The sequence below is a fragment of the Gorilla gorilla genome, chromosome 4 (assembly GCF_029281585.2).
Source record: "Gorilla gorilla gorilla isolate KB3781 chromosome 4, NHGRI_mGorGor1-v2.1_pri, whole genome shotgun sequence".
NCBI lineage: Eukaryota > Metazoa > Chordata > Mammalia > Primates > Hominidae > Gorilla > Gorilla gorilla.
The window spans coordinates 158606335-158632491 of NC_073228.2; the positions used below are offsets into that span (position 1 = coordinate 158606335).

At 46.3% G+C, this 26157-nt stretch overlaps 1 protein-coding gene across 7 annotated transcripts in view; it reads left to right on the top strand.

The window, feature by feature from the left end:
- Nucleotides 1-26157, top strand: part of LARP1 (La ribonucleoprotein 1, translational regulator) — a 134917-nt gene that overhangs the window by 94596 nt on the left and 14164 nt on the right. For 3 of the 7 annotated variants that reach the window (XM_019027243.4, XM_019027240.4, XM_055387266.2), the window contains exons 2-12: nt 13069-13130; nt 13389-13454; nt 15365-15539; nt 16353-16481; nt 16558-16758; nt 16858-17020; nt 17933-18077; nt 22306-22474; nt 22588-22757; nt 24729-25121; nt 26014-26137. In XM_019027243.4, coding sequence (XP_018882788.1) covers nt 15416-15539; nt 16353-16481; nt 16558-16758; nt 16858-17020; nt 17933-18077; nt 22306-22474; nt 22588-22757; nt 24729-25121; nt 26014-26137 — 1618 coding nt within the window. In that variant the 5' untranslated portion in view covers nt 13069-13130; nt 13389-13454; nt 15365-15415. The remainder of the gene's footprint in view (nt 1-13068; nt 13131-13388; nt 13455-15364; nt 15540-16352; nt 16482-16557; nt 16759-16857; nt 17021-17932; nt 18078-22305; nt 22475-22587; nt 22758-24728; nt 25122-26013; nt 26138-26157) is intronic. The other 4 variants (XM_031011436.3, XM_019027242.4, XM_055387269.2 and 1 more) reach the window with 2 other exon arrangements.

Consider the following 26157-nt stretch of genomic DNA (forward strand, 5'->3'; position numbering starts at 1 on the left):
TCCCAGGACTTCCCAGCACTTTGGGAGGCCGAGGCGGGCAGATCGCCTGAGGTCAGGAGTTCAAGAGCAGCCTGGCCAACGTGGTGAAACCCCATCTCTGCTAAAAAAAAAAAAAAAAAAAAAAATGCAAAAATTAGCTGGGCATGGTGATGGACACCTGTAATCCCAGCTACTGGGGAGGCTGAGGTGGGAGAATCAACTGAATCCAGGAGACAGAGGTTGCAGTGAGCAGAGATCATGCCACTGCACTCCAGCCTGGGTGACAGAGCGAGACTGTGTATCAAAAAGAAAAAGTACTGTAAAAATATGGTATAAAATATGGAATAAAAAGTGTTCCTTCTTCATACCCCCTGCTTCACTTTACTAGCCTTAAAATATTTTTAAAGATTTTTAAAAATGGCACACTGACTATAGTCAGCAATAATTTATTGTACATTTAAAAATAACAAAGTGTAACTGAATTGTTTGTAACACAAAGAAAGGATAAATGCTGGAGATGATGGATACCCCATTTACCCTGATGTGATTATTATTCCTGTATCAAAGTATCTCATCTACCCCATAAATATGTAAACCTACTATGTACCTACACAAATTAAAAATTAAAAAAAATATAAAGTGGCACACTGGTATAGGGCAGCTCTATTATAATCTTACGGGACCAACTGTCATATTTGTGGATGGAGATGTCATTATTTGGCTCATGACTATACTTACTGCTGGTTTAAGAAGTGCAGGATGGGTGCGGTGACTCACGCCTGTAATCCCAGCACTTTGGGAGGCCGAGGCGGGCGGATCACAAGTTCAGAAGATCGAGACCATCGTGGCTAACACGGTGAAACCCCGTCTCTATTAAAAATACAAAAATTAGCTGGGCGTGGTGGTGGGCGCCTGTAGTCCCAGCTACTCGGGAGGCTGAGGCAGGAGAATGGGGTGAACCCGGGAGTTAGAGCTTGCAGTGAGCCGAGATCGCGCTACTGCACTCTAGCCTGGGCGACAGAGCGAGACCCCGTCTAAAAAAAAAAAAAAAAAGTGCAGCTCTGATTTAAAAATATTAAATATGGTATTGTGGTTTTGGGTAACCCCTGTCAGTTTAACAGTTGAAACTCACTAGGTTACATCAAAATAACTGTTAAGTATGAACAGAGAAAACCTGCCTTAGAATTACCTAGCAGATTCCTGACTCCACCATTGCTGAGCAAAAAATCTCTGAAGGATGGGACCCAGGAATCTACGTTTTGACAGGCTCCTTACATGGTAATTCGAATGCATGCCAAAAATCTTAATAGCTTATCCTGGAAAGCTGGCTGCATTTATGGAGATCAATGGGTATAAGGACAAAATCACAAGATGTTAGAACTGGAAGGACTGTGGATGATAGGATTCTGCCCACCCCTACCACAGGCCTCTGAATAGAGAGACTGAAGACACTGGAGGGTGGTTCTTGCCAAGCATCCATAGCAAGAGCTCTGGTGTCTGAGCCAGGACTGTCAACCAGTCTCTTGACTTCTAGCCCAGGGCTCTGGTCACTCTTCCACTTTCAGTTTGGAACATGGGGCAATAGTCTTTCCTAACTATGGTGTCCAGATCTAACAAACTAAAAATACAGGGGACACCCAGTTAAATTTGAATTTTAGATAAATCAAATATTTAGTATAAGTATGTCCCAGTATCGCATGGGACATATTTAGTCTATAAAATTACTGTTTATCTGAAATTTAGATATAACATAGAGTCCTGAATTGCTATTTGCTAAATCTGGCAACCATATTCTCTCCCCGCTTACCCCACCTTTTTTTGGGCACCAAGCAGGTTCAAGAATTGCCCCAAAGAAATGAAAAATAATTACCATGCATTTATGGTACTATTCATTTAATCTGTTAATCCTGCGAGCTAGCTGTCATGGACCCCATTAATAGTTCAGGAAAGTGAGAGGTTAAGTCTGACTCCTGGGATCATCTCTGTAGGCTGTCATTTTGCCTCCTCATGAACCTAGTTAGCTTGGCTCTCATTGATGTGTGGCCCAGTTAATGCCTATCAAGTTACAAGCTACATGAGAGATTGCTCAGTTTTGACTCATCTGCCCCTGGCCTCGTGAGTTACTTAATTGATGATGGCTGTTGGTTAGTACATCCAAGAATGGACTCCAAAGTCCACGCTGTTAACTGCTGCTCTAACCTGTCTCTTAACTCAGTGGTATAGTAAATTGTTGGTAGGGTGGCTTTGGGGTAGGGGTCGGACCCCCTCTACATTCTCTCTCTTTTTTTTTTTTTTTTTTTTGAGGTGGAGTTTTGCTGTTGTTGCCCAGGCTGGAGTGCAGTGGCGCAATCTCGGCTCACCGCAATCTCCACCTCCCGGATTCAAGCGATTCTCCTGCCTAAGCCTCCCAAGTAACTGGGATTACAGGCATGCGCCACCACACCTGGCTAATTTTGTATTTTTAGTGGAGACGGGGTTTCTCCATGTTGGTCAGTCTGGTCTCGAACTCCTGACCTCAGGTGATCTGCCTGCCTCGGCCTCCCAAAGTGCTGAGATTACAGGCATGAGCCACTGTGCCCAGCCCCCCTCTACATTCTCTAAAGGGGTGTGCTGGTGCCTTGAGAGCATCCGTGTGCAGGGGTGGGGAGTCTGCAGGTGGGGCAGCACCCTGGCTGCTGAGCCTGTCCTGTCTCCATGTTCATAGCATCCCAGGGCTTAACTCTTTCCCAGTTGGGGTGTAGCATATGACACTGAAGGAGCCTGTAGGCCATCCTGAACTCACCGAGAGGCAAATTAGCAGCTCCTGGGAAGCAAGGCTGCCTGGCCAGGCTGGCCTGGATTGGGGTAACTAGTTGCTACTCGAGAACTCCAGCTTCCTATCTGCTTTTGGGATGACCCTCCCTGGAAAGTCCCTCCCACTGCTGTGGAATTTTCAGGCTACCAAATGTGCCCAGCCTGCCTCTCAGGACAGACAGACAGTGAGAAAAAGATCTACAGGGCCCACTAAGTCTTCCAGAGGGAGCTGAGACATTCAGCCTTCCCTGGCAGGGCTCAAAGAGGAAAAAAGGGATTGGAAATGGGGCCCCTCTCAGAGCCACTTCAAAGCACCCTCCCGTGTGGTCATGTGTTTCAGTTCCATGTGAGTAGTTTTTCTTGACAGTATCGTAATTTTGGGGAACAGTTCCTGTGACACTTTGGGTCCCTAAGGCCCTGCCCTGACCCTGTGAGTGGATATAGTTGGGCACAGAGTGTATTTTGTTGAGGAGCAGATATTGGCTTCCTGGTTTGCCAAAGAGCTCTAGATTGGGAGACAAGAAGATGTTCCAGTGCCAGCTCTACAGCAAATCGCTGGTGACTTTGGCCTCTCCTGGTCCTCAAACAATGAGATTCTCAAGTCTTTCCAGCCCTTACTTGGTCTGGGATCACCCTCTCCACTCCAATAATGGGAATAATCCAAAGTAATTTTTTGGGGATTCAGAAGCCTCTTCCAACAAAGGATGCCCTAAGATTGGAAGGACAATAAAAATGAGTTTGTGGGCCGGCTGCGGTGGCCCATACCTGTAATCCCAGTACCTTGGGAGGCTGAGGCGGGTGGATCACTTGAGGTCAGGAGTTCAAGACCAGCCTGGCCAACGTGGTGAAACCCTATCTCTACTGAAAATACAAAAAATTAGACAGGCTTGGTGGCTTGCGCCTGTAGTCCCAGCTACTCAGGAGGCTGAGGCAGGAGAATTGCTTGAACCTGGGAGGTGGAGGTGGCAGTGAGCCTAGATTGTGCCACCCACTGCACTCCAGCCTGGGCGACAGAGTGAGACTCCGTCTCAAAAAATAAAAAAATGAGTTTGTGTTACCTGAGGTGGTGGCTGACCACCAAGGACAGGAAGAAAACCTCTGAGCTTGGCAGCCTCCCACATCAGGGTAATGGAGTCAGGTGTGCATGTAGTTGTGTGTGCCTAGCAACCTGCCTGAGATGATTGGCTTCTGAAGTCCAGGGCCTAGGAGAGCCCAAGGGAGCCCCGCAAGCTGATTGTGCATAGCTCATTTGTTTAACTGGGAATCATCATCATACCTACCTTCTAGGCTCACGCCTGTAATCCCAGCACTTTGGGAGGCCGAGGCGGGCGGATCATGAGTCAGGAGATCGAGACCATCCTGGCTAATATGGTGAAACCCTGTCTCTACTAAAAATACAAAAAAATTAGCTGGGCATGGGGACACACACCTGTAATCCCAGCTACTCGGGAGGCTGAGGCAGGAGAATGGCGTGATCCTGGGAGGCAGAGCTTGCAGTGAGCCGAGATGGTGCCATTGCACTCCAGCCTGGGTGACAAGAGTGAGACTCCATCTCAAAAAAAAGGAAAAAAAAAAAACGGAAAAATAAATGAGCTACTACATGTAAAAAACTTTGGCATCATGCAAAGACATTGTAAGGCAAGCTTGTCCAAAGGACGGCTTTGAATGCGTCCTGACACAAATTTGTACTTTCTTAAAACATTGAGATTTTCTTGCAATTTTTGTTTTTTAGGTTCATCAGCTATCATTAGTGTTAGTGTGTTTTACGTGTGGCCCAAGACAGTAATTCTTCCACTGTGGCTCAGGGAAGGCAAAAGATTGGACACCTCTGTAGTAAGCTCTCAGTAATTGATTGCAGTCTAGTGGAGTTGAGATACATACAGATGCAACCATTTCAGGCGGTAGTGAGTGCCCTGAAGATCTTAAATTGTAGACTGAATTAGAACTTGATCCAGAGTTGCTGGTTTTGTGGCACTTTACATTGGGCAGTCAGGAAGCCTCCTGAGGAGAATTTATATTGAGATCTGTGACTAGATCTGAGGAGTCAGTCATCTTGCTCTTCAACATTGTGACCTTGGGCGAGTCCCTTCCTTCAGTTTCATTTTCTGGACAACTGGAATAATTGTGTCTTTTTGAGATAATTAAGTAAAATCATACACAGCAACTTAGATCAGTTTTTGGTACCTAGTCTTTATGCAGTAAAAGGTGATTATTATTACTGTTCTAACTAGAACCAAATGTGCTCTTTAGAAAAGGCTGGGTTAGGGAGCTGGCACTTGGAGGTCAGGAGCTTTAGTGGCCGCTGATATATTTCAGCTGTGTTGATTATTGATCAGCTTTGAAGCAAGATTTCAGGGACTGGTACCAGCAGTGGGAGTGGCCACAGCCACCCAAGGGTGGCTGGGTCCACATCTGGGCAGGGAGAGTGGGAGCACTGGGCCACCTGGGTCACCACAGGCTAAAGATAGTCAGCTGGGGCTGGGCCTGGGCTGGGCCAGGCTGGCCAGCATCATGTGACTGGAGCCTGGCCCACCCTTGCTCCTCCTCCCGGGCCAAGGGGATGCAGACTCTGCACTCCTGAGCTGACTGGTGGTCTGCAGCTTCCTTTCAGCGGGAACTCAAGATGATCTGACCTTCTGAACATTTCTCTCCTTCCCTTTCTCTGCCCACTCCTCTCCCTAAGAATGCCCTTCCAGCCCCTCCTGCATTTCATCTGCAGGTCTAGGGAAATTTGGGTGGGAGGACTGGGCAGAGAGGCCTCTGAGAGATGGTACCGACAGCAGCAGCTGGTGACCAAGGTGAGGGCTAATATGGCATTCTCTTTACTCCATAGAAGAATGTTCCTGCTTAGGGGGTCCTGGGGTCAGTCAGTATGGGAGGAAAGGCCTGTGGGTCTCCAGGCTCCCCTCTGTGACTCCACCCCATCCCCAGGATGAATGACAGCTGAAAGTAGCCAGGCTTTTCAGATAATCTGTCCCCAGGCTGGCCTGGGAGGGACAGGCACCGGTGGGTAGTATAACCCAGGCACTCTTTCCTGCCTGCCTCACCCTCCCTTCAGATGGTATTGCTGCCTTCCACAGTCAGGGTCCCTGGACACAGGCTTAGGGAGATAGTGGTGGCCTTCCTTATATCTGGGGGCTGAGGGTGGGGCACAATCCATGTCAGCTGGATCCCCCTGAGCACCCTCTGGGAGAACTGAGAGGAACTGGGAGGTGGGTCTGGAAGGAATGTCTGTTTCTTCATAGTGCTGCCAGTGCCAGAGTGCTGGAGTTAGACTCAAACTGGGTGTGCTTGGTAGTTTCCCTTGCCTCTCTGGGTAGGGAAACTAGGCACTTCCAACCACCGAGGTGCCACTTGTCCAGCTGTTAGCTTAGGCTTCCCTGCAACAGGCTTTGGTTTTCCCCAGTATGTAGAATGATGCCCAGGCATCCCTGCTATTGAGAAACTGTCCTGTTGGCTACAATAAGGTTGTAACTTATACCCCTTAGCTTCTCTTCCACCTCCTTTTAGTGGTTAAGAGCACAGGTTTTAGAGTCAGACTGCTTGGCTCCAAATCCTGTTCCTCTCTTTGCTGGCTGTTATCTTGGCAAATAACCTTTCCACCATGTGTCTTGGGTTCCTCGTTTTAAAATGGGACCAATGAAAGAAACTAATTCAACACAATCAAGATTAAGAGAATCCATGCCGAGAGTTTAGAACAGTGTGTGGTATCTAGTAAATGCTCACTACATATTATTTACACGTGTAATTCGTGCATCTGCGATTTGCTGCTAGCATTTCTTGTGCTTTGGTGAGAAATCTCAGTGGTTGAGATCTGTCTTTCTGTTCTCACACCTGTAGACCCAATATTAGTAAGGAGGGTGACGCTGGGGTAGAATGGTAGGTAATGCTCCCAAGGGTTATACAACTGGTGAGTGTTGCATTCTGGACTGAGGCGCAGCACTGATATCAGGCAGTTGGGTTGCCTGTGAGTCAAAGCTGGGCTAGGGCCTGCGTTCCTCTGGGAGCCAGCAGTTTCTAGGACACTAGCAGTTTCTCTGTATTTGGGAGGGCCCCAGCTGAAGGCTAAGGGTTGAGGCTATAACCTCAGAAATTAGCACTTGACAAGCAAAGCCTCTTCTGGTGTGAAGTCGCTATTCATTAAACAAGTGTCTGCTGTGTTGCCAGGCCCTGAGCTAGACACTGGGGTACTGCTGTGAAAGCAGCCCTGTGGTCCCTGTCCCCAGGGGAGGGGCAGATAAGTAACCAGCCAGTTAACATTGACAGTACCGTGGGAGCACATAGCAGGGTGCTTCACCACACTTGAGGTCTGGGAGGTCTACCCGAAGGAGGTCGACCTAACGGCCAAGTGTATGGTAGCAGATGGGTGAGTGTGAATGTAATACAGCCCCTAAACCCAACAGATTACCTTGTTCTCAAGGTAGTAGTTCTTAGCTCTCTGGTAAACAGCCTTTTCAGATGCCAGTCTCCAGGAGATGATACCAGTCCCCAAATAAGCATTTGGTCTTCCTAATTTTCCTGGCAGTGTTCAGGCCTGAAATCTGGTAGTCCTTCTAGTCACCCACTCTGGGTCCTGAAGGCTTTCTTTGAATAGCTCAGCCTTTTCTCACCTTTCATGCACAGGTCCCTCAGTTTTAATTCTAGCTTCTCTCTGCCTCTTACCAGATCTTTTTATTGTGACCTGATGAGTTTGAATCACCCATGTGCTTTCTACCTGTTGGTTGAACCAAGTTCTTGCTCCTCAGACCTTCACATCTGGAACCTCTGGGTAGTTTTTGTTTCAAAGGTCGTCAGCCTTAGGATCTTTTGAGAACAAGACAATAGTGAAAACACTTTTAAATCTTTTTACCTGGCTGTGTACTGGCCAGGGTTATGGGTTTAGTAGGCTGAGAGAGACTCCTTGAGCCTGGCCTGTTTTCCTTTTCTGTTCTGAGTAAAAAGTGGAATGACTGAATTTCAACTGAAAGGGAACTCTTGTCAGCCTTCCCCCATGTTCTTCCTTCCTCCCTAACAAAGCAGGGCTTTATGTCAAAGCACTCCTGGGGGACCTGTGATAAATTCCCCCATCTGTCTTTCCTCATTTTAAACTACAAAGTTCGGAAGCCTTCCTCTTTCCTGGGGAAACTTGCCCTGGGGCCCAGGTGCCTCCTGTCTCTGAAGGGCAATGTGGTGGTGTGGTATCCCCATCCAGTGGGCATGGATTACCGCTCAGAAGAGCCAGGTGAGGTGGGTGGCCTCATTTGCAGTCTGGACTGTATGAATTGAACCAGTTAATCCCTCCAAGAGTTTTTCCCGTACATTCTGATTCTTTCATTTTGAGAGATGATTTGGTGTATCTCCCCCCATCCCCATCTCTATCTCAGAGTGAGGGTGGCGATTGCTTGGAAATAGTAAGCTTCCTTTGTGAATTGTAATATTAGCATTTGTTGGGCATTTATTGTGTGCTAGGTACTCTTAGTATGCTCTGTTCGTTTAACTGTTCCAGCAGCCATGTAACTATGACTTCAATTTTACAGAGGAAGGTGAAGTTCAGAGGGACCCTGTGAGGAGTAGAGTAGGTAGGGACTCCACCCTAAGTCCATTCCATAGCAAAGTCCATGTGCTTAATGGGCCCTCTGACTTTCCTAGGTGGTGTTTGAATGAGGGGGTGTTAGACACACTTGAAAATAGAGGCTTAAAGAATCTCGGGGTTCGACATTCGAGGTCGTGTGGTCATTAACCACTCCACTTTACAGAGGAGCCGCCATCCCTACTCCAACCATCCCAGTTAGTAATTCCTCTCTGCCCTGCCATTCCTCAGCACCCACCTTCTACCCCTCATTTCTCTTCATCCTTCATTAGCAGTAGTAGCATCAGCTCCCTGCTCCTTGATACTCAAAATAACCTTAAGTAATCCAAGTGAAAATAGTGGGTTTGCCATGCAGATAGTTGCCAGAAAAGTCCTCTACTGTTCTCACCACCACCATATTCAGATTGCTTCTTGCACATAGCAATTTTGGTATGCTTCACTTTTTTTTTTGAGATGGAGTTTCACTCTTGTCACTCAAACTGGAGTGCAGTGGCGCGATCTCGGCTCACTGCAACCTCCGCCTCCTGGGTTCAAGTGACTCTCCTGCCTCAGCCTCCTGAGTAGCTGGGAATACAGGCGCCCACCACACCTGGCTAATTTTTTGTATTTTTAGTATAGACAGAGTTTCACCATGTTGGCCAGGCTGGTGTCTAACTCCTGACCTCAGGTAATCTGCCCGCCTCGGCCTCCCAAAGTGCTGGGATTACAGGCGTGAGCCACTGCACCTGGCTGGTATGCTTCATTTTTAACAAAGGCTTGTGTGTATTTAAGAAGCACCTGGACCCCCTGGAACTAGAATTACCAGAATTAGTACTGGCTCCTGGCTATGGTCCTCTGGGACAGAAGATGGTTTTCCTTCTCTTCCAGATACCCTTTAGGCCTGGTTTGCCTTAGTTGAGGAAGAAGACCCTCCTAGGGACTCTGTCTGCCATCCACCCTGCTACAGTCTGGGCCTCGGAGACCTGTGGACAGATAAGCTGCTGGGCCCAGTCATCAGTAACTGTTTACTCAGAAAAACCAGGGAAGTGCTCTAAGATTACACTAAGAAGGCTTTTGACCCATTCCTCACCAGTAGACACATGGAAACCATTGGGCTCCATGGAATTTCTGGTGAGCTGTTGAGGAGCTCTGGCAAGGGAGTCAAGACCTACAGCTCTCATCCTGGCTCTGCAGCTAGTCTTGAGGAAGCCCCTTCCCTTTTTCTGGCCTCAGTTCCCTATCTACGAGTTGAGTGGATTAGAACTATGGTCCCTTCATTCTATGATTGTTTTCTTTTTTTTTTTTTTGGGATGGAATTTTGCTCTTGTTGCCCAGGCTGGAGCACAATGGTGCAATCTCTGCTCACCACAACCTCCTGCCTCCTGGGTTCAAGCGATTCTCCCACCTCAGCCTCCCAAGTAGCTGGAATTACAGGCATGTGCCACCACACCTGGCTAATTTTGTAATTTTAGTAGAGATGGGGTTTCTCCATGTTGCTCAGGCTGGTCTCGAACTCCGAACCTCAGGTGATCCACCCACCTCAGCCTCCCAAAGTGCTGGGATTACAGGCGTGAGCCACCGTGTCTGGCTATAACTGTTTTCTTGACCAAGTGAATGGTGTTTCCTGACTGGGCGTTGGGTCAGTGGCAGCAGGCATGCAGGTTTCAGAATGCAGGGGTAGAAGGAGGAGAACCCTGATTTGGTTGGGATGGTGCTGGGCATGGGGATTGGTGCCTGTGCAAAGGATTGGTTTGCATTGGTGGCCATTACAGATGCCAGGCCCAGCTGAACCTGTATATTCTGTGTGTGCTTGTGTGTACCTGTGTGCACACGTGCTCCAGTGGTTACCTGGTGAGGGTTGGTGGCTGAGATGGATAATTGAATTCATCAGAAAGCCTAATCTTCTTTCTGGTCTCTTGCAGGGCCTGACAGCAGCTCATCTGAGCCATTCTGGGTTTCCTTGAAGCCCAGTAGGATTTTAACAAATCTATGAATTTTAGATTTTAAAGGTAGAAGTGGCTCTTGCTCCCCATTGGATTTTTCTGCCTTTATGGGGGTTTTTTTCTCCTTGTCAGGGGCAACCTGAAGCCCTACCTGGGAGCAGAGAAAGAGCAGGGCACCGTGGGTTTTCAGGACAGAGGAACCTGGGGATGGACCTTTTTCAACAAACTCACACAGGACTAATTTAAGAATATTCATGTGTATGCTCAGACTGTTTGTATTCTCATCAGCTTGGGATTGGTGGCAGACTAGGGAATCAGTGAGGTCTTTTCATGGCAGGAGGGCTCTCACTTTGCTTGGAGACTGAGCTTTCAATACTTTACCATCTCCTTTTGTGATCAAACAATGATCTGACTTTGCCTCACCTTTTTAAGGAAAAGTCTTCAGGAATACCTTGCCCTCTACCTGATTTCTCTTTATAACATCCTGTTAGTGAAGTTGGCGTTGGTGGTACACAGGCCCTTTGGCCTGCTCTCCTGGTAGCTTGCACACAGTGTTGCTGGGTACTGGGAGAAGTGATTACCAGCCATAGTGTAGGTATATATGAACCTGGTCCTGGTTTGAAGCAGAAGAAGATTTTGTCAGGGGACTAGATGGTATTAGGCTCATCCAGGCTAACCCAGGAGTCCCAGGAGTATGGGTGCAGAATGGCCCCTTGGGCCTAAGAACTCTATCCTCTTGGGATTGAGATTTTCTGGTTCACCATTGCCCTGCGCTGGGGGTGTGGGATGCTGTTGGCTGGGTTCCACAGCTCCAGCTCTCAAAGGCATATGGGGTATCTTGAGGGGGTAGTGGCTCCGGTAGGGGGTGGAAGCCAGGAGAGCAGTGGCCTCACAGTGAGGAGTCAGGCAAGGACACTCTCTACTCATTAAGGGAACATGGGTCTGATCAAGGAGTTAGAACATTCCTTTCCAAGCCAGCTGGGCAAATTTCTCTGCTGCTTGGGGTTTGGGGGCAGCTCTCGCCCTGGCATGGCTGGCCAACAGTACAGGCAAAGTGATAGGGGAGAAGTCGGTGAGCAGAGCCACAGGATGTATCTTTTCCTGTGGGTTTCTGGGGGAGGAAGGGGCACAGAAATTCTTGTTTTTCAGAATGGTGTTGGGAAAAGAAGTGTGGATGTGGAAGGGACTGGAACTACTAAAACAACTTCCTTAAAAAAAAAAAATTTTAAGACATTTGTTTTTGATAAAAGCCCATGTCTGTCTTTGTTGAAAAACTGAAGTGCCTGTAAATGTTATATTTAATTCCTGATAGTTCTTACATGTCGTTCTAGAGTTTGTACTGTATGTGTGTGCATGTGCACATTTTTGTTTTACAAGAAGGATTTTAAAAAAACTTTAGCCAGGCGTAGTGGCTGACGCCTGTAATCCCAGCACTTTGGGAGACTGAGGCAGGTAGGTTACTTGAGGTCAGGCATTTGACACCAGCCTGGCCAACATGGTGAAACCCATCTCTACTAAAAATACAAAAATGAGCTGGGCATGGTGGCGTGCACTTGCAGTCCCAGCTACTTGGGAGGCTGAGGCAGGAGAATCACTTGAACCCGGGAGGCAGGTGTTGCAGTGAGCCAAGATGGCGCCACTGCACTCCAGCCTGGGTGACAGAGCGAGACTCTGTCTCAAAACAAACTTTTTTTTTTTTTTTTTTTTTTTTTTGAGACAGTCTTGCTCCGTCGCCCAGGCTGGAGTGCAATGACGCTATCTCGGCTCACTGCAACCCCCGCCTCCCGGGTTCAAGTGATTCTCCTGCCTCAGCCTCCCAAGTAGCTGGGATTACGGGCGCCCACCACCACACCCAGCTAATTTGTTGTATTTTTAATAGAGACAGGGCTTCGCCATGTTGGCCAGGCTGGTCTCAAACTCCTGACCTCGGGTGATCCACCTGCCTTGGCCCCCCAAAGTGCTGGGATTACAGGCGTGAGCCACTGCGCCTGGCCACAAACAAAGTTTTCATTTATTGTGTCCGTCGTTTTATATTAGTAGAGATCATTATCTTTTTCATAACTTTTCTAAAAATGGATGAACTTTAGTCAGTCCCCTATTTTGGGGTATATAGTTTGTTTTCCATTTTTTGAAGTTATAAATAATATTTTAGTAAGACATCTCTGTACATAACTCTTGTCTAATTTGTATCATTAGGATAAATTCTTAGAGGTAGGACTGTTGAGTCAAGTGGGAGCCCACTTTTTCTTTGGAAGCTGAGAAGGCAGACAAAAATGTTTCCTGAGCAGCTGGCCCTGGTGTGGTCCCTAGATTTTTTGATGGCTCACTTAGAGTTTTTACTTTGCCTTCCCAATGATCACTAGTCCTGGTCTGCTCACATCAAACTTCTAGAATGTTAGGGCCAGAAATGATCTTTCAGACATCTGCCATGATTCAGGAGCCCTGAGTTATAGTGCTGACTCTGGTGGCATGGACTTCTTTCTCCAGGCCTCAGTCTCTGTTATGGAACTGTACTCTCTGAGGGCCTCCCACCTGAGTCTGGACTTCTTGGGTTTTGGCTGCTGGCTGCTGGCTGCTGGCTCCTGGCTCTTTGCATGATCGCGCTTTCTGTGACTTCTTCAGGAGTGGGCTGGTAAAATTGTTATTGGTGTTTGAGCACATGTCTTTCCCCTCTCTACTGTGTCTTTCTCCTTTGGGAACTTGCAGGTTGCTAGGTGGAGTGGGGATGGTGATGAGGGTGAGGAGCTGGCAGTAGCCCCCTCACATGGGCTTTGCATTACTAACTCTCCCTTCTTGTTCCCACAGAACACTCTGCTCCAGCCAAGGTGGTGAGGGCAGCTGTTCCTAAACAGCGCAAAGGCAGCAAGGTAAAGAATAACAGTGGGCAACCCAAGGGGACTTTCTGGAGTTGGTGGCCTCTTTCCTGTTCTAGTGAATGCTCCTGGACTGCCAACTAGTTCTGGATGGTCTGTGAATTGCAGGGGAGCCTCTTCTAGGTATCCAGTGTGAATGGTCCTGGTGAACAGACTGATTTGGCCTCTGATCTCTTGGTGAAGCTTGGGTCGGGGGCTGAATAGCAAAGACAGGGTCACTCCTGGGGCCCTCATAGTGTATGTTCCCTGCAGGTTGGTGACTTTGGAGATGCAATCAATTGGCCCACACCTGGAGAGATAGCCCACAAGAGTGTTCAGGTGAGTCTGTGTGGAAGGATAGGCAGGTTTGAAGTCTCTTGACATACACACATTTAGCTCCTCAAGCTTCCAGAGAGCCTCAGCTCTTACCTTTCTCAGTTTTCATTCTTTCTTTTTTTTTCCCCCCAACAGAGTTTCACTCTTTTTGCCCAGGTTGGAGTGCCACGGTACAATCTCAGCTCACTGCAACCTCCACCTTCTGGGTTCAAGTGATTCTCCTCCCCCAGCCTCCCGAGTAGCTGTGATTACAGGCGCTCACCACCATGACCGGCTAATTTTGTATTTTTAGTAGAGACAAGGTTTCACCATGTTGGCCAGGCTGGTCTCGAACTCCTGACCTCAAGTGATCTGCCTGCCTCAGCCTCCCAAAGTGCTGGGATTACAGGCATGAGCCACCATGCCCGGCCTCTCAGTTTTTTTGTTTTTTGTTTTTTGTTTTTTTTTTTGAGATGGAGTCTCGCTCAGTCACCCAGGCTGGAGTGCAATGGTGTGATCTCGGCTCACTGCAACCTCCGCCTCCCAGGTTCAAGCGATTCTCGCTTTGTCACCCAGGCTGGAGTGCAATGGTGTGATCTCAGCTTACTGCAACCTCCACCTCCCAGGTTCAAGTGATTCTCCCGCCTCAGCCTCCCGAGTAGCTGGGATTACAGGCACCCACCATCATGCCTGGCTAATTTTTGTATATTTTAGAGACAAGGTTTTACCATGTTGGCCAGGCTGGGCTTGAACTGACCTCAGGTGATCTGCCCACCTCAGCCTCCCAAAGTGCTGGGATTATAGGTGTGAGCCACCGTCCCCAGCCCCCTAGCCTCTGTTTTCTAAACTTAGTGGTTAATAGAATCTGAGCAACATTGAAATAGCTAAGAACTGTCATCATTTAAACCTTTGCTTTATTAGAGACTGCCAAGTACAGTTTTCCTGTTATACATGGCGGGGCTGGTGGCAGGTGTTGGTTCTGGGACCCCTGTGCATACCAAAATCTTTGCATACTCAAGTCCTGTAGTTGGCCCTGCAGGACCTACATATATGAAAAGTTGGCCTTCCGTGTATGCAGGTTTCACATCCTGCTAATACTGTATTTTTGTTCTGCATTCGGTTTTTTAAAGTCCTGTGTATAAGTGGACCCACACAGTTCAAAGCCATTTTATTCAAGGGTCAGCTGAATTGCCTGTTCGTCATCTCATCTAACCCTCACAGGGACTCTAAGATAGGTCCTTTTATAATCCCCATTTTACAGATGAAGCTGCTGAGACTTGCAGAGGTTAATTACTAGCCCTTGATGGCCAAGTGGGGATTGGAAGTCAGGTGTGTTGTATTATTCCCCAGCCTGTGTTCTCCATCACTACGCTTGGGTTTTCTGAGTGAAGTAGGAGAGTGGTCATTAGGCCAAGCACCGACCTCCAGACCACATGTCTTGGGGAAGCTTATAAAATTCTCTTGGGGCCTAGCAAAGGGAGGACTCCTAGTCAGTTCTCTTCTTCCCAGCACTTTTGTTCTGGCCAGTGGAGAGTCTTTACTCACTGGCTGTGGCCGCTTTTACTTCACAGACAGAGTTGTTGTTGATAGGCCAGGGGGCATCTCTTCCTTCCCACAGACTACCTAGACAACATGGCCCTGTTGCAGGCAATAATTTTGCCCCCGTGAGCCTCAGCACCGCTGTCCTGAAGGTGGTCTCTGTCACTTAGACTTGGAAGCTGGAGAGATAAGTTGCCTTCCCACCTTCTGGCCTATTTGACCATGCTTCCCAGTGAAACCATCTCAGGTGTGAAAATGACCTTAGAATACATCCCATCCAGCCTGCCATTGCATGCTGTGGCTCCTGCCTGCCCTTCTAGTGATAGGGAGTGCCTTCCCTCCTATACCATGAGGCACTCACACTCACCTCACTGTTACTTTACTTCCTGCTATAGCCACAGTCCCACAAGCCTCAGCCTGCCCGTAAACTGCCACCCAAGAAGGACATGAAGGAACAGGAGAAAGGAGAAGGGAGTGATAGTAAGGAGAGTCCAAAAACCAAATCAGATGAATCAGGGGAGGAAAAGAATGGAGATGAGGATTGCCAGCGAGGCGGGCAGAAGAAGAAAGGTGAGTGACTGGGAGCAGGACTTGGGAGAAGGTGGCAGGGTAGAACTGTGAAATGTCAGGACTCCAGGGGACTGCTGGAGGAGCTTTAGGTGCCACCTCTGAAAAGTCAATGGGGAACTGATGGATGTAGGCTGGTGAGACAGCAGTCTTCAACCATCTGTCATTAATCAGTCCCTCCTCTCAAACACAAGAGTTTTCAAAAAACCTGCCGAAATTTTGGCTTCTCTAATGCTGATCTAGAGTAACCATGGTTTAAACAAGATAAAACTTTCTTTCTTTGATGTAACAGCTTGGAGTAAATACACCAGGCCGGGTATGGCAACTCCTGAATCCCTTCAGCTTGCTGTGATACACCGGTTCTTCATATCATCACTGATGGCTTCCTATTTCCTCCTCCTTCTAGCTAGGAGGAAAGGAAGAGGGAAGGGTGGCCCCTTTCCTTTTAGGGACTCAACCTGGAGTTGGTTACTTCAGCTTAGCTCTCGTAGGCAGTGTTTTGGCACCTGTCTATAGGGACTCTGGAAAGCATGGTCTTCATTCTGGGCCGCCATGTGTCTGACTCCAGAAGGAGATTCTGTGGCCATGGAGACACTGATCTTGGGAGTTAACGAGGAGTCTCTAACACACTGACGGCCACTGACCAGCTTATTTTAGAGATGAAAAAGAGGGCTAATGTGTGGGAAAGGGATCTGCCCAAGGTAACCAGATTGTGATTTGGGCCCAAGTCCAGGGCAGAAGAGGAGGAGTTGGGTAGAGCTGGTTAGGAGTGGCCTCTCCCTCAAGCCTTTCTCATGTACCCATGCTGTCTCCCAGGAAACAAACACAAGTGGGTTCCATTACAAATAGACATGAAGCCTGAAGTGCCCAGAGAGAAACTGGCTTCACGCCCCACTCGCCCACCGGAGCCTAGACACATACCTGCCAATCGCGGAGAGATCAAAGGTATGCACTACCCACTATGGAGGGCCTGGACTTGGGAGACACCCTCAGGCCTGACCTGGTACCCCTCTCCCCATAGGGTCTGAGTCTGCCACCTACGTGCCCGTGGCCCCCCCCACCCCAGCCTGGCAACCAGAGATCAAACCGGAGCCTGCCTGGCACGACCAGGATGAGACATCGAGTGTGAAGAGTGATGGGGCTGGTGGGGCGCGGGCTTCCTTCCGTGGCCGTGGACGGGGGCGTGGTCGCGGCCGGGGACGCGGCCGGGGTGGCACTCGAAGTACGTGAGGCCCCTTTGGGCTCCGGGATGTCCAAGGGTGTGCAGCGGGGGTGGTGGGCAGGAATCTCCTCTCCCTCATGGCACCCGTTTCCCCCATAGCCCATTTTGACTACCAGTTTGGCTACCGAAAGTTTGATGGTGTGGAGGGTCCTCGTACGCCCAAGTACATGAACAACATCACCTACTACTTTGACAATGTCAGCAGCACCGAGCTTTACAGTGTGGATCAGGAACTGCTCAAAGACTACATCAAGCGCCAGATGTGAGTGCGCGGAAGCCTTCTTACCCTGGAGAAATGAGTGAGAGGTTAGGGGTTGCTAGAGTGTCATAGCTGGGCAGGCCCTCCTGGTGCTTAGCAGCAGTTTCAGCCTCAGGCTGAAAAGATAGCTTTTCTCATTGTTTATTAAAGAAGTGATACCACGTTCTCATTGTTTATTACAGAAGTGGTACAACATTTACCTTAAGAAAGTTAGAAACTATACCATTACAAAAAGGAAGGAAAATATTTAGAATCTACCCCCTTCTGTTCTTCCATTTGTAATGACAACGTTGACAGAATACTAACATTTATTGAATCCTTAGTATCGGCCAGGCTCAGTGTTTATTGTTGTAGAGGCATTATCTTAGTCCTGCAGTTCTTATCTGTTGAATTCCTATGAGCTGAGTCTTTTAGCCCCAGTTTATAGACAAGCAAACCGGCCCAGTAATTTGCACAGAATCTCACAGCTAGTGAGTAACAAAGCACAGATTTAAATCCTTTTCTGTCCTATTATAGAACCTTTGTTCTTAACCACTCTGATATATTGTCTCTCAGTCCAGTAAGGAAGTCATACAAGAAAATAAATGGTTGCAATAGAGTGTTTATAAGTGTTTTAGGAGCAGAAGAGAAAGTGACCAACAATATTTGGACTGGAATTTAAAGGAGGATGAGGAGTTTGACAGGCATGTCGAGGGGCTTAGGGCAGAGGGAGTGATTTGACCCAAGCAAGGTAGGGTGTCATGAAAGGATCACATCATTTCTTTTCAGCCCTCAACACTGTTGGTATATAGGATAGGGATGGGGTAGGTCAGAGGCTGTGTGAGATTGCTGGGGTGTGTAGCAGAACAAGGAAGGCATACTCATAAAACTGATGTACCAATCCCTCGGTGATAACTACTTCTTCCCTCCACTTAGTGAATACTACTTCAGCGTGGACAATTTAGAGCGAGACTTCTTCCTGCGAAGGAAAATGGATGCTGATGGTTTCCTACCCATCACCCTTATTGCTTCCTTCCACCGAGTGCAGGCCCTTACCACTGACATTTCACTCATCTTTGCGGTATGTCTTCCTCCCTGGAGCTGGGATGCAGGGGAAAGAAAGGTCCTTAGGGAGCTGGAGTTTAGGCCAAGGCAGAAAGCCCTGGAAGAGTCATCATCCGATGACTTCTGCTGAAGTCTCAAGGCTTGGCTAGTCTCCTCCTCTCCCTCCTTCCTTCCTTTCTCTCTCTCTCTTGCTCATTATGGAAAATGTCAGACACTTAACAAAAGTAGAGTAGTATAATGAGCCCATCATCAGCTTCGGCAGGTATCAGTTTATGGCTAATCTTATTCCATCTGTACCCTCATCTGTTTATTCTCACATACTACATTGAAGAAAATCCTAGAAAACCTAGCATTTAGTTCACAAATATTTCAGTATAGATTTCTAAAAGATAGACTTGTTAAAAGAAAATAGCCACAGTATCATTATCATACCTAAATTAACAGTTTAACATATTAACAGTTCCTTAATATCATCAAATATTTAGTTTAGATTCATCCCAATTGGCACCATATATATATTTATATATATTTATATATATTTTATATATTTATATATTTTATATATATTTATATGTATTTTATATATTTATATATATTATATATTTTTATATATATTTTACATATATTTATATATAAATATATATTTATATATTTTATATATTTTTATATCTTTATATATATTATATATTTATATATTATATATTTTATATATATTTTATATATTTATATATCTTTTATATTTTATATATATATTGTATATATTTATATATTATATATATTTATATATTTATATATTATATATATTTTTTATATATTTATATATTATTATATATATTTTATATATATATATAGTTTGTGAGAATCAGAATCCAAATAATACCTATAGGCTGGGTGCAGTGGCTCACACCTATAATCCCTGCACTTTGGGAGACCAAGGGGAGGGTCATGTGAGCCCAGGAGTTCAAGATTAGCCTGGGTAACATAGCAGGACCCTGTCTCTACAAAAAACTAACAAGGCCTGTGTATTGTCTTATTAAGTCTCCTCTTGCCTCTATTTTTCTTTTTCTTTGCCGTTTATTATTTGAATAGACTAAGTTGTACATCCTGTAGGATTTTCCACAGGGCACAGGGATGTCATTTTAACATGTTCATCTGTACTCCAAGTTTTTTGTAAATTGTGATCTAGAGGCCTGATCAGATTCAGGTTTTGAAGTTTTTTCCCCTCCTTGTCAAGAATACTTTATCATAATGATGTATTTTCTCTCAGGTGGCACATAACATTTCATTTGATTGTCTCTCTTGTGATATAAGCTGCCAGCAGTGTTCGTTACGATTGCAAAATGACAATATACTAATTCTGTCAGTCGGTCTTCATTTATTAGGTGGAATACCTCTTCAAGAAGTAACTTTGCCTCATCAACTGTTCAGTTACCAAGAGGTATAGTTTGTTCAGGAAGGGCAGATTAATGTTTGATCTTCCTCCCTTTGTTAGCCAGTTTGCAGAATTATGAGTTGATCTCTAATAGGTTTCATAGGTGACCAGTGAGATTTGGTGGTTTGTTTTAGTATCATTTGTTATTATAAGCTTATGGGCTCAAACGTATTTATTTTGGTCCATTGCAGTTAATGGATTGGATCAAATTGTCCCATCTTTGGTCAGTGGGACCCTATACATTTCCTGCCCCAGATCTGGAATTGGCCACTTTTAAAAGGAATTCTAGTTCCTTTCTTTTGGGAAATGGTATTTAGATACCAGTCTGAGTTATAGGGGTGCTTTATTGCTACTTGGTTGGTCATTCTTTCTAGATGATTTTTTTGTTTTTTGGTGAGATAAAATACATCATGGAGTTATTCTGTTTTGTTGTTGTTGTTTTTTTTTTTTGTTTTTTTTTTTTGAGACAGAGTTTCACTCTTGTTGCCCAGGCTGGAGTGCAGTGGCATGGTCTCAGCTCACTGCAACCTCCACCTCCCAGGTTTAAGCAATTCTCCTGCCTCAGCCTTCCAAGTAGCTGGTATTACAGGCATGCACCGCCACACCCAACTAATTTTGTATTTCTAGTAGAGATGGGGGTTTCACCATGTTGGCCAGGTTGGTCTCCAACTCCTGACCTCAGGTGATCCACCCACCTCGGCCTCCCGAAGTGGTGGGATTACAGGCATGAGCTACCGCACCCGGCCTGTTCTGGTATTTTCTATTAAAGGGTCTTTACTTAGCCTTGTGGATCTTTTATTTTACCTACTGCTTTCTCTCATGCCCATAATCTTAATTCCTAATGATACCAACATAATTACTCATTTTGTTTTATTTCACAGTATGTCTACCGTCTTTTTTTTTTTTTTTTTTTTTTAACATTTTTTAAAGAGAGAGGGTCTTGCTCTCACAGGCTAGATTGCAGTGGTGTGATCATGGCTTACTGCAGCCTCAACCGCTTGAAATCAGGCAATCCTCTTGCCTCAGCCTCCTGAGTAGCGGGATTACAAGTGCACACCACCATGCGTGGCTAATTTTTAAATTTTTTGTAGAGATGAGGTCTTGCAGTGTTGCCCAGGCTGGTCTGAAATTCCTGGGCTTGAGCCATCCTCTCACTTCGGCTTCCAAAGTGTTGGGATTACAGGCGTGAGCCATTGTGCCAAGCTCTACATTGTTACAATACCTCCACTACCACTGAAAACAGTTTTTCCACTTATACAGTATCTTCAAGTCATTTGAAAGAATCTTTGTGTGGTTTCACATTTAAATTGATATATATATTAGTTTTATTTTGCTTCCAAGTTTTAGAGATTGCTTTCTCCCTACCCCTATAATTTTCTAAGTTGTTTTACATTTGTGTAAAACATTTACGTGGTTCTAGAGTCTCAGCATGGTATAGTCATAGAAGTCTGACTTAAATTCTGTCACTTACACCCTTTCTTCTCTTATAGGCAAACTTTTTAGAACCTTTCCATTTAAGAAAAAAGCAAATGCCTCTACATGTATTTGTATCCTTGGTAAATGGAAATATACAACACATGGCATTTCTTCAATTCTTTTTTGTTTTCACTTAATATATCTGGGAGCTAACTGCAAAGTAGCAGTATATAATAGAAAGATATTCCTCATTCCTGTGTACAGTTGCATAGTTCACCATTGTGTGGAATGCTCCATGTTTTTTCAACTGCTGCTCCTATAGATGGATGTTTTGGTTGTTTTTTTGAGACTAGGTCTTGCTCTTTTGCCCAGGCTGGAGTTAGTACAGTGGTGTTATCAAAGCTCACTGCAACCTCAACCATCTAGGCTCCCAAGTAGCTGGGACCACAGATGTATGCCAGCGCCACCTTTTTACGATTTGTAGTGATGGAGTCTCGCTATTTTGCTCAGGCTGGTCTTGAACTCCTTTGCTCAAGCGATCTACCCACCTTGACCTCCCAAAATGTTGGGATTACAGGTGTGAGCCACTGTACCCAGCCCGCTTTTTTGATTAATATTTTGTGGGTTTATCCACCTCAGCACATGTAAAGTTGGTTGTTTTTTTGTTTGTTTGTTTGTTTGTTTTTTTGAGACAGAGTCTCGCCCTGTCGCCCGGGCTGGAGTGCAGTGGCGCCATCTCGGCTCACCACAACCTCCGCCTCCTGGGTTCAAGCGATTCTCCTGCCTAACCTCTCGAATAGCTGGGACTATAGGCGTGTGCCACCACAACCAGCTAATTTTTGTATTTTTAGTAGAGATGGGGTTTCACCATGTTGGCCAGGATGGTCTCGATCTCTTGACCTTGTGATCTGCCCGCCTGGGCCTCCCAAAGTGCTAGGATTATAGACGTGAGCCACCAGGCCCGACCTGTAAAGTTTTTTAATGTCTGAGTAGTGTTCCATCATGCATATGCTGTAAATATTTAAATTGCCTATGCGATGGCAAGTTAGGTATTTTATAGTTCTTTTTCTACTCTAGTTTTACTGTGAATGGCTTTTTGTCCAGATATTATACATACTGCTCCCTGTTTGTGCAAGTGTTCTCTAGAGCAGATTACTGGAAGTAGGATTGCAGGCTCAAAGAGTAAAAGGGTAGGTGTATTTATTATGCTGGTACCTCCTACAAGTTTGAACATCTCACATTATCTACCAGTCGTGGAAGATGGTGCCAATTTTCTTATATTACTGGTAGCGTTGGACTCATACCAAGCTCAGGGGAACCCAGTTGTCCACCATTTCCAAGATCTTTCTGTCCAAGATTTTCTTCTTAATCCCCTCTTCCTCCTCCTCCCCTTCAGGCCCTAAAGGACAGCAAGGTGGTGGAGATCGTTGATGAGAAAGTTCGTAGGAGGGAGGAACCAGAAAAGTGGCCTCTTCCCCCAATAGTAGATTATTCACAGACTGATTTCTCCCAGCTTCTCAACTGCCCTGAATTTGTTCCCCGTCAGCACTACCAAAAGGAGACAGGTAGGTACCTGCTGGCATGAGGATTGCCCTTGTCCTCCGGGCAACAGTCCTCCTCAGGGCTGGCATCAGGAGGAGGACTGGAGGGATGAGGACTTCACCTTTCCACCCTTTAGAGTCGGCACCTGGCTCTCCTCGTGCAGTCACCCCAGTGCCAACCAAAACAGAGGAGGTCAGCAACCTAAAGACACTACCCAAGGGCCTGTCTGCCAGCCTGCCTGACCTGGATTCTGAGAACTGGATTGAAGTGAAGAAGAGGCCTCGGCCATCCCCAGCACGGCCCAAGGTGGGTGAGGCCTTGTCTCTTGCCTTGGTTCTAGCACTCTGAGCTAGGGTGCTTGAAGGGGATAACACATGGGCACAGCACTCTAGCTCTGAGGGGCCAGCAGGAAATCTGGGTAGTTCAGGATCATAGTGTGAGTTGAAGTTACCAGTAGTGGCTACAGAAAGGTTGATTTGGCCTGTTTCCATTTCCTGTGGGGAACCACCCTTTAGGGCGCCCTACTGTGTGAGTTCCTCGGTGACATTTTTCCTAAGGGATCATGCAGCATCTGGCAGCGATGTTTCGGGCTTCTTGATTCTTGGCTCTTCTTTTTGCTCCATCTAAATTTCTGGGGCTGCGTTTTCAGTGTCTTTTCCCTGAGTATGTCCCCACTATCACGTATGTAAGCCCCTTAGGTCCTCAGAAGAAGGAAGGGAGACGGAGCAGATGCATGGCCCAAATATGGAGTTAGTCTACACAAGTCTGCTGCACTAATGGCAAGGTGACCTTGGGAAGCCTGTTCATACCTCAAGGCTTCAGTTTCTCCATCTGCAGATGAAAGGAAGGAGACATTAGAATATTCTAGAAATAGTTTATATATATAAACAGATGAAGTTCACTGTTAAAGAAGTATTGCAATCTCTAACTAAAATTACTACTTCCTTTTTAAGTGCTGAATTTTTCTCCACATACCTGCTCACTGTCACCCACTTTGGAGACCTCTGGCCTGGGGCTTGTGAGGAGACTTCAGAATTGACCTTGAACTTTGGGTCTATGGAATTCTATACTCCCTTATCTATTTTCCCACAGTGATTACGTCTCATCTCCTTTCTCTTGCCTGCCTGTTTATACACAGAATTCCCCACAGTTGTGGCTTCAGCCCTCAAAAAGTGTTGGAGATCCAGCCAGAGACATGAGGAGAAAGGTAGTAAGTAGATGAGGGTTTTACAAAGTCCAGGCCTACAAAGTTTTGTTTGAAACGGGTCAGACTTAGCTCCCATTCCAGAATTAGAGCCCCTACTCTGACCTGGTCTATCTTAAACCTTAAAAAAAGATAGGTTTAGAGTTTATGTGGGAAGCTCTTGGCACAGCAGGGAATCTACTTTTGAATAAATACTGTGAGTTTAGACAAATGCTTCTCTCTCAGCGTCTCATATTCAGTCTATCAAAACAAATAGTTTTTATTTGCTGAAGGCACCCTGTTTTCTCTTGCCTTTGGAACAATGGTATTCTTTCTGCCTAGTCTGTCCCTATCTTCATCTGGCTTACTTATGTTCATCCTGTGGTAGTCACTTCTTGAAGGAGGCCTTCCGTAACCATTCTTAGTCACAGTTGACTAAGCTCCTTTCACTGTGTGCATCCACAAACCTGCTTATAGCCTTTACCATACCACAATGCAGTTGGCTGTTTGGTTGACTTTCTCCCATTGAGCTCCCTAAGTAACAGGGACCTTGTCTTATTCTGCTTTTAGGTTTTTCATACAGAGCTTAGGACTAATGGGTACTCCCTCATTTATTATATAATTGAACATCTGGTATTACCAGATCCCCATCTAGGTACTGAGTATATAATGGAAAGCAAGGCAGCTGTGGATCATGGAGCTTCCAGTTTATTGGGAGATGTTGAATAGATGGATAAATGGATGAATCAACCTGCTGAACTTCTGTGTCCACTCCTAAGCTAGGTGCTATGTAGGATATAAAGGTAAATGAGAGCACAGTTCCTGCCTATAGAGAAGTCATCATCTAGTTGTTTGTGCATGACTGTGATATGAGCTGTGAGTGGAGGAACCTGGACTTCTATGAGACATCCTTTCTCATAGTCATAAAGCTGACTCCCAGGATGACGCTTGTGACCTGCTGGTGTTATGTTACCAGGGTCATAGTTGAACAGTCTTATGTTGAGGGGCTGGAGCTTCCCTCTCATGGTATAGCTACAGAATCTGGGCCAAGGATCTCTGGTGATTCCTTTTCCCCTTCGTCTGTCCTATTTTAGAAGTCAGAGGAGTCCAGATTTGCCCACCTGACCTCTCTGCCTCAGCAGCTGCCTTCCCAGCAGCTGATGTCCAAGGATCAGGATGAGCAAGAGGAACTGGATTTTCTGTTTGACGAGGAGATGGAGCAGATGGATGGGCGGAAGAACACCTTCACTGCCTGGTCTGATGAGGAATCTGACTATGAGATTGATGACAGGGATGTCAACAAGATCCTCATTGTCACCCAGACACCACATTACATGCGCCGGCACCCAGGGGGGGACCGCACAGGCAACCACACCTCGCGTGCCAAGATGAGCGCCGAACTGGCCAAGGTCATTAATGATGGCCTCTTCTACTATGAGCAGGACCTGTGGGCTGAAAAGTTTGAACCTGAGTATTCCCAGATCAAGGTGAGGCTTGGACATAGCAGTGAGTGTGGAGCCTGGGGTGCCTGTATTGTACGGAGAAGAGGAAGCCTGATTAGCTATGCAATTTTAGGCAGGTCCTTATAATTCAGAGTCTCAGAATTTTTATATATGGAAAGGGGATGATGACTGACATCTAGCTTGGGCATTAGGAGTGAGGGGTGATGTGTAAACACTGCAAACTCTTCAGGTGAGGCGGTGGTGATTATTATCCTATCTGCGGATCCATAGTTAATATTCTGACAGTTGGCTAGACACTTTTGTGGGGAATAGAAAAAGGGTTAGATTGTTATTTCTAGTCTTAAATATCTAGGCATCTAAAAATTTAGAAGGCTTTTAAGAAGCTTGTGTTGAGTATGGAAAATGGAGAAAAGATAGGTCTTTTGAAAAATTGCTGCTGCCTGGAAACAGTCAAAACATCTCTGTTGTGGGATTTTACAGAGTGGGTATGTTTGGTAGTAGGTTGTCCTAGGGTGAGCCTTTGTAATAAGTAGCAGTGTGTTTCCTGGAAGTAAGGAGGAAGGAGAGTTGCCCAGCCACTGTGTGATAAGGCAGTAGCAGAAAGAGAGATGGGGAAACACTGGAGCTTTCAGGGGGGAGTCTGTAGTGAGTTCCTGAGGAGCTACTGTCAGCCTGATCTCAGTCTTACTACAGGGAGGGCAGGGCAAGCACTGTCTTCTTCTGGGCTAGCACACTTGTGCCAAGGTAACTGGGGTGAGGAATGGTGACTGGGCAGCTGAGAGCCTGGGGACCAGAATTCCACGTATGTCGACGTGGGAGCTGCCCTCTCCAACTTCCTGCCAGTCTTGATTCCTTAAACAGGCTAGAGCAGCCTGCTTACTTACATCTTTCCCCACCCATCTCATGACCTCTGCAGCAAGAAGTCGAGAACTTCAAAAAGGTCAATATGATCAGCCGGGAGCAGTTTGACACACTGACCCCTGAGCCCCCTGTGGATCCCAACCAGGAAGTTCCTCCTGGTCCACCTCGGTTCCAGCAAGGTGAGAAGCAGACACCTGAG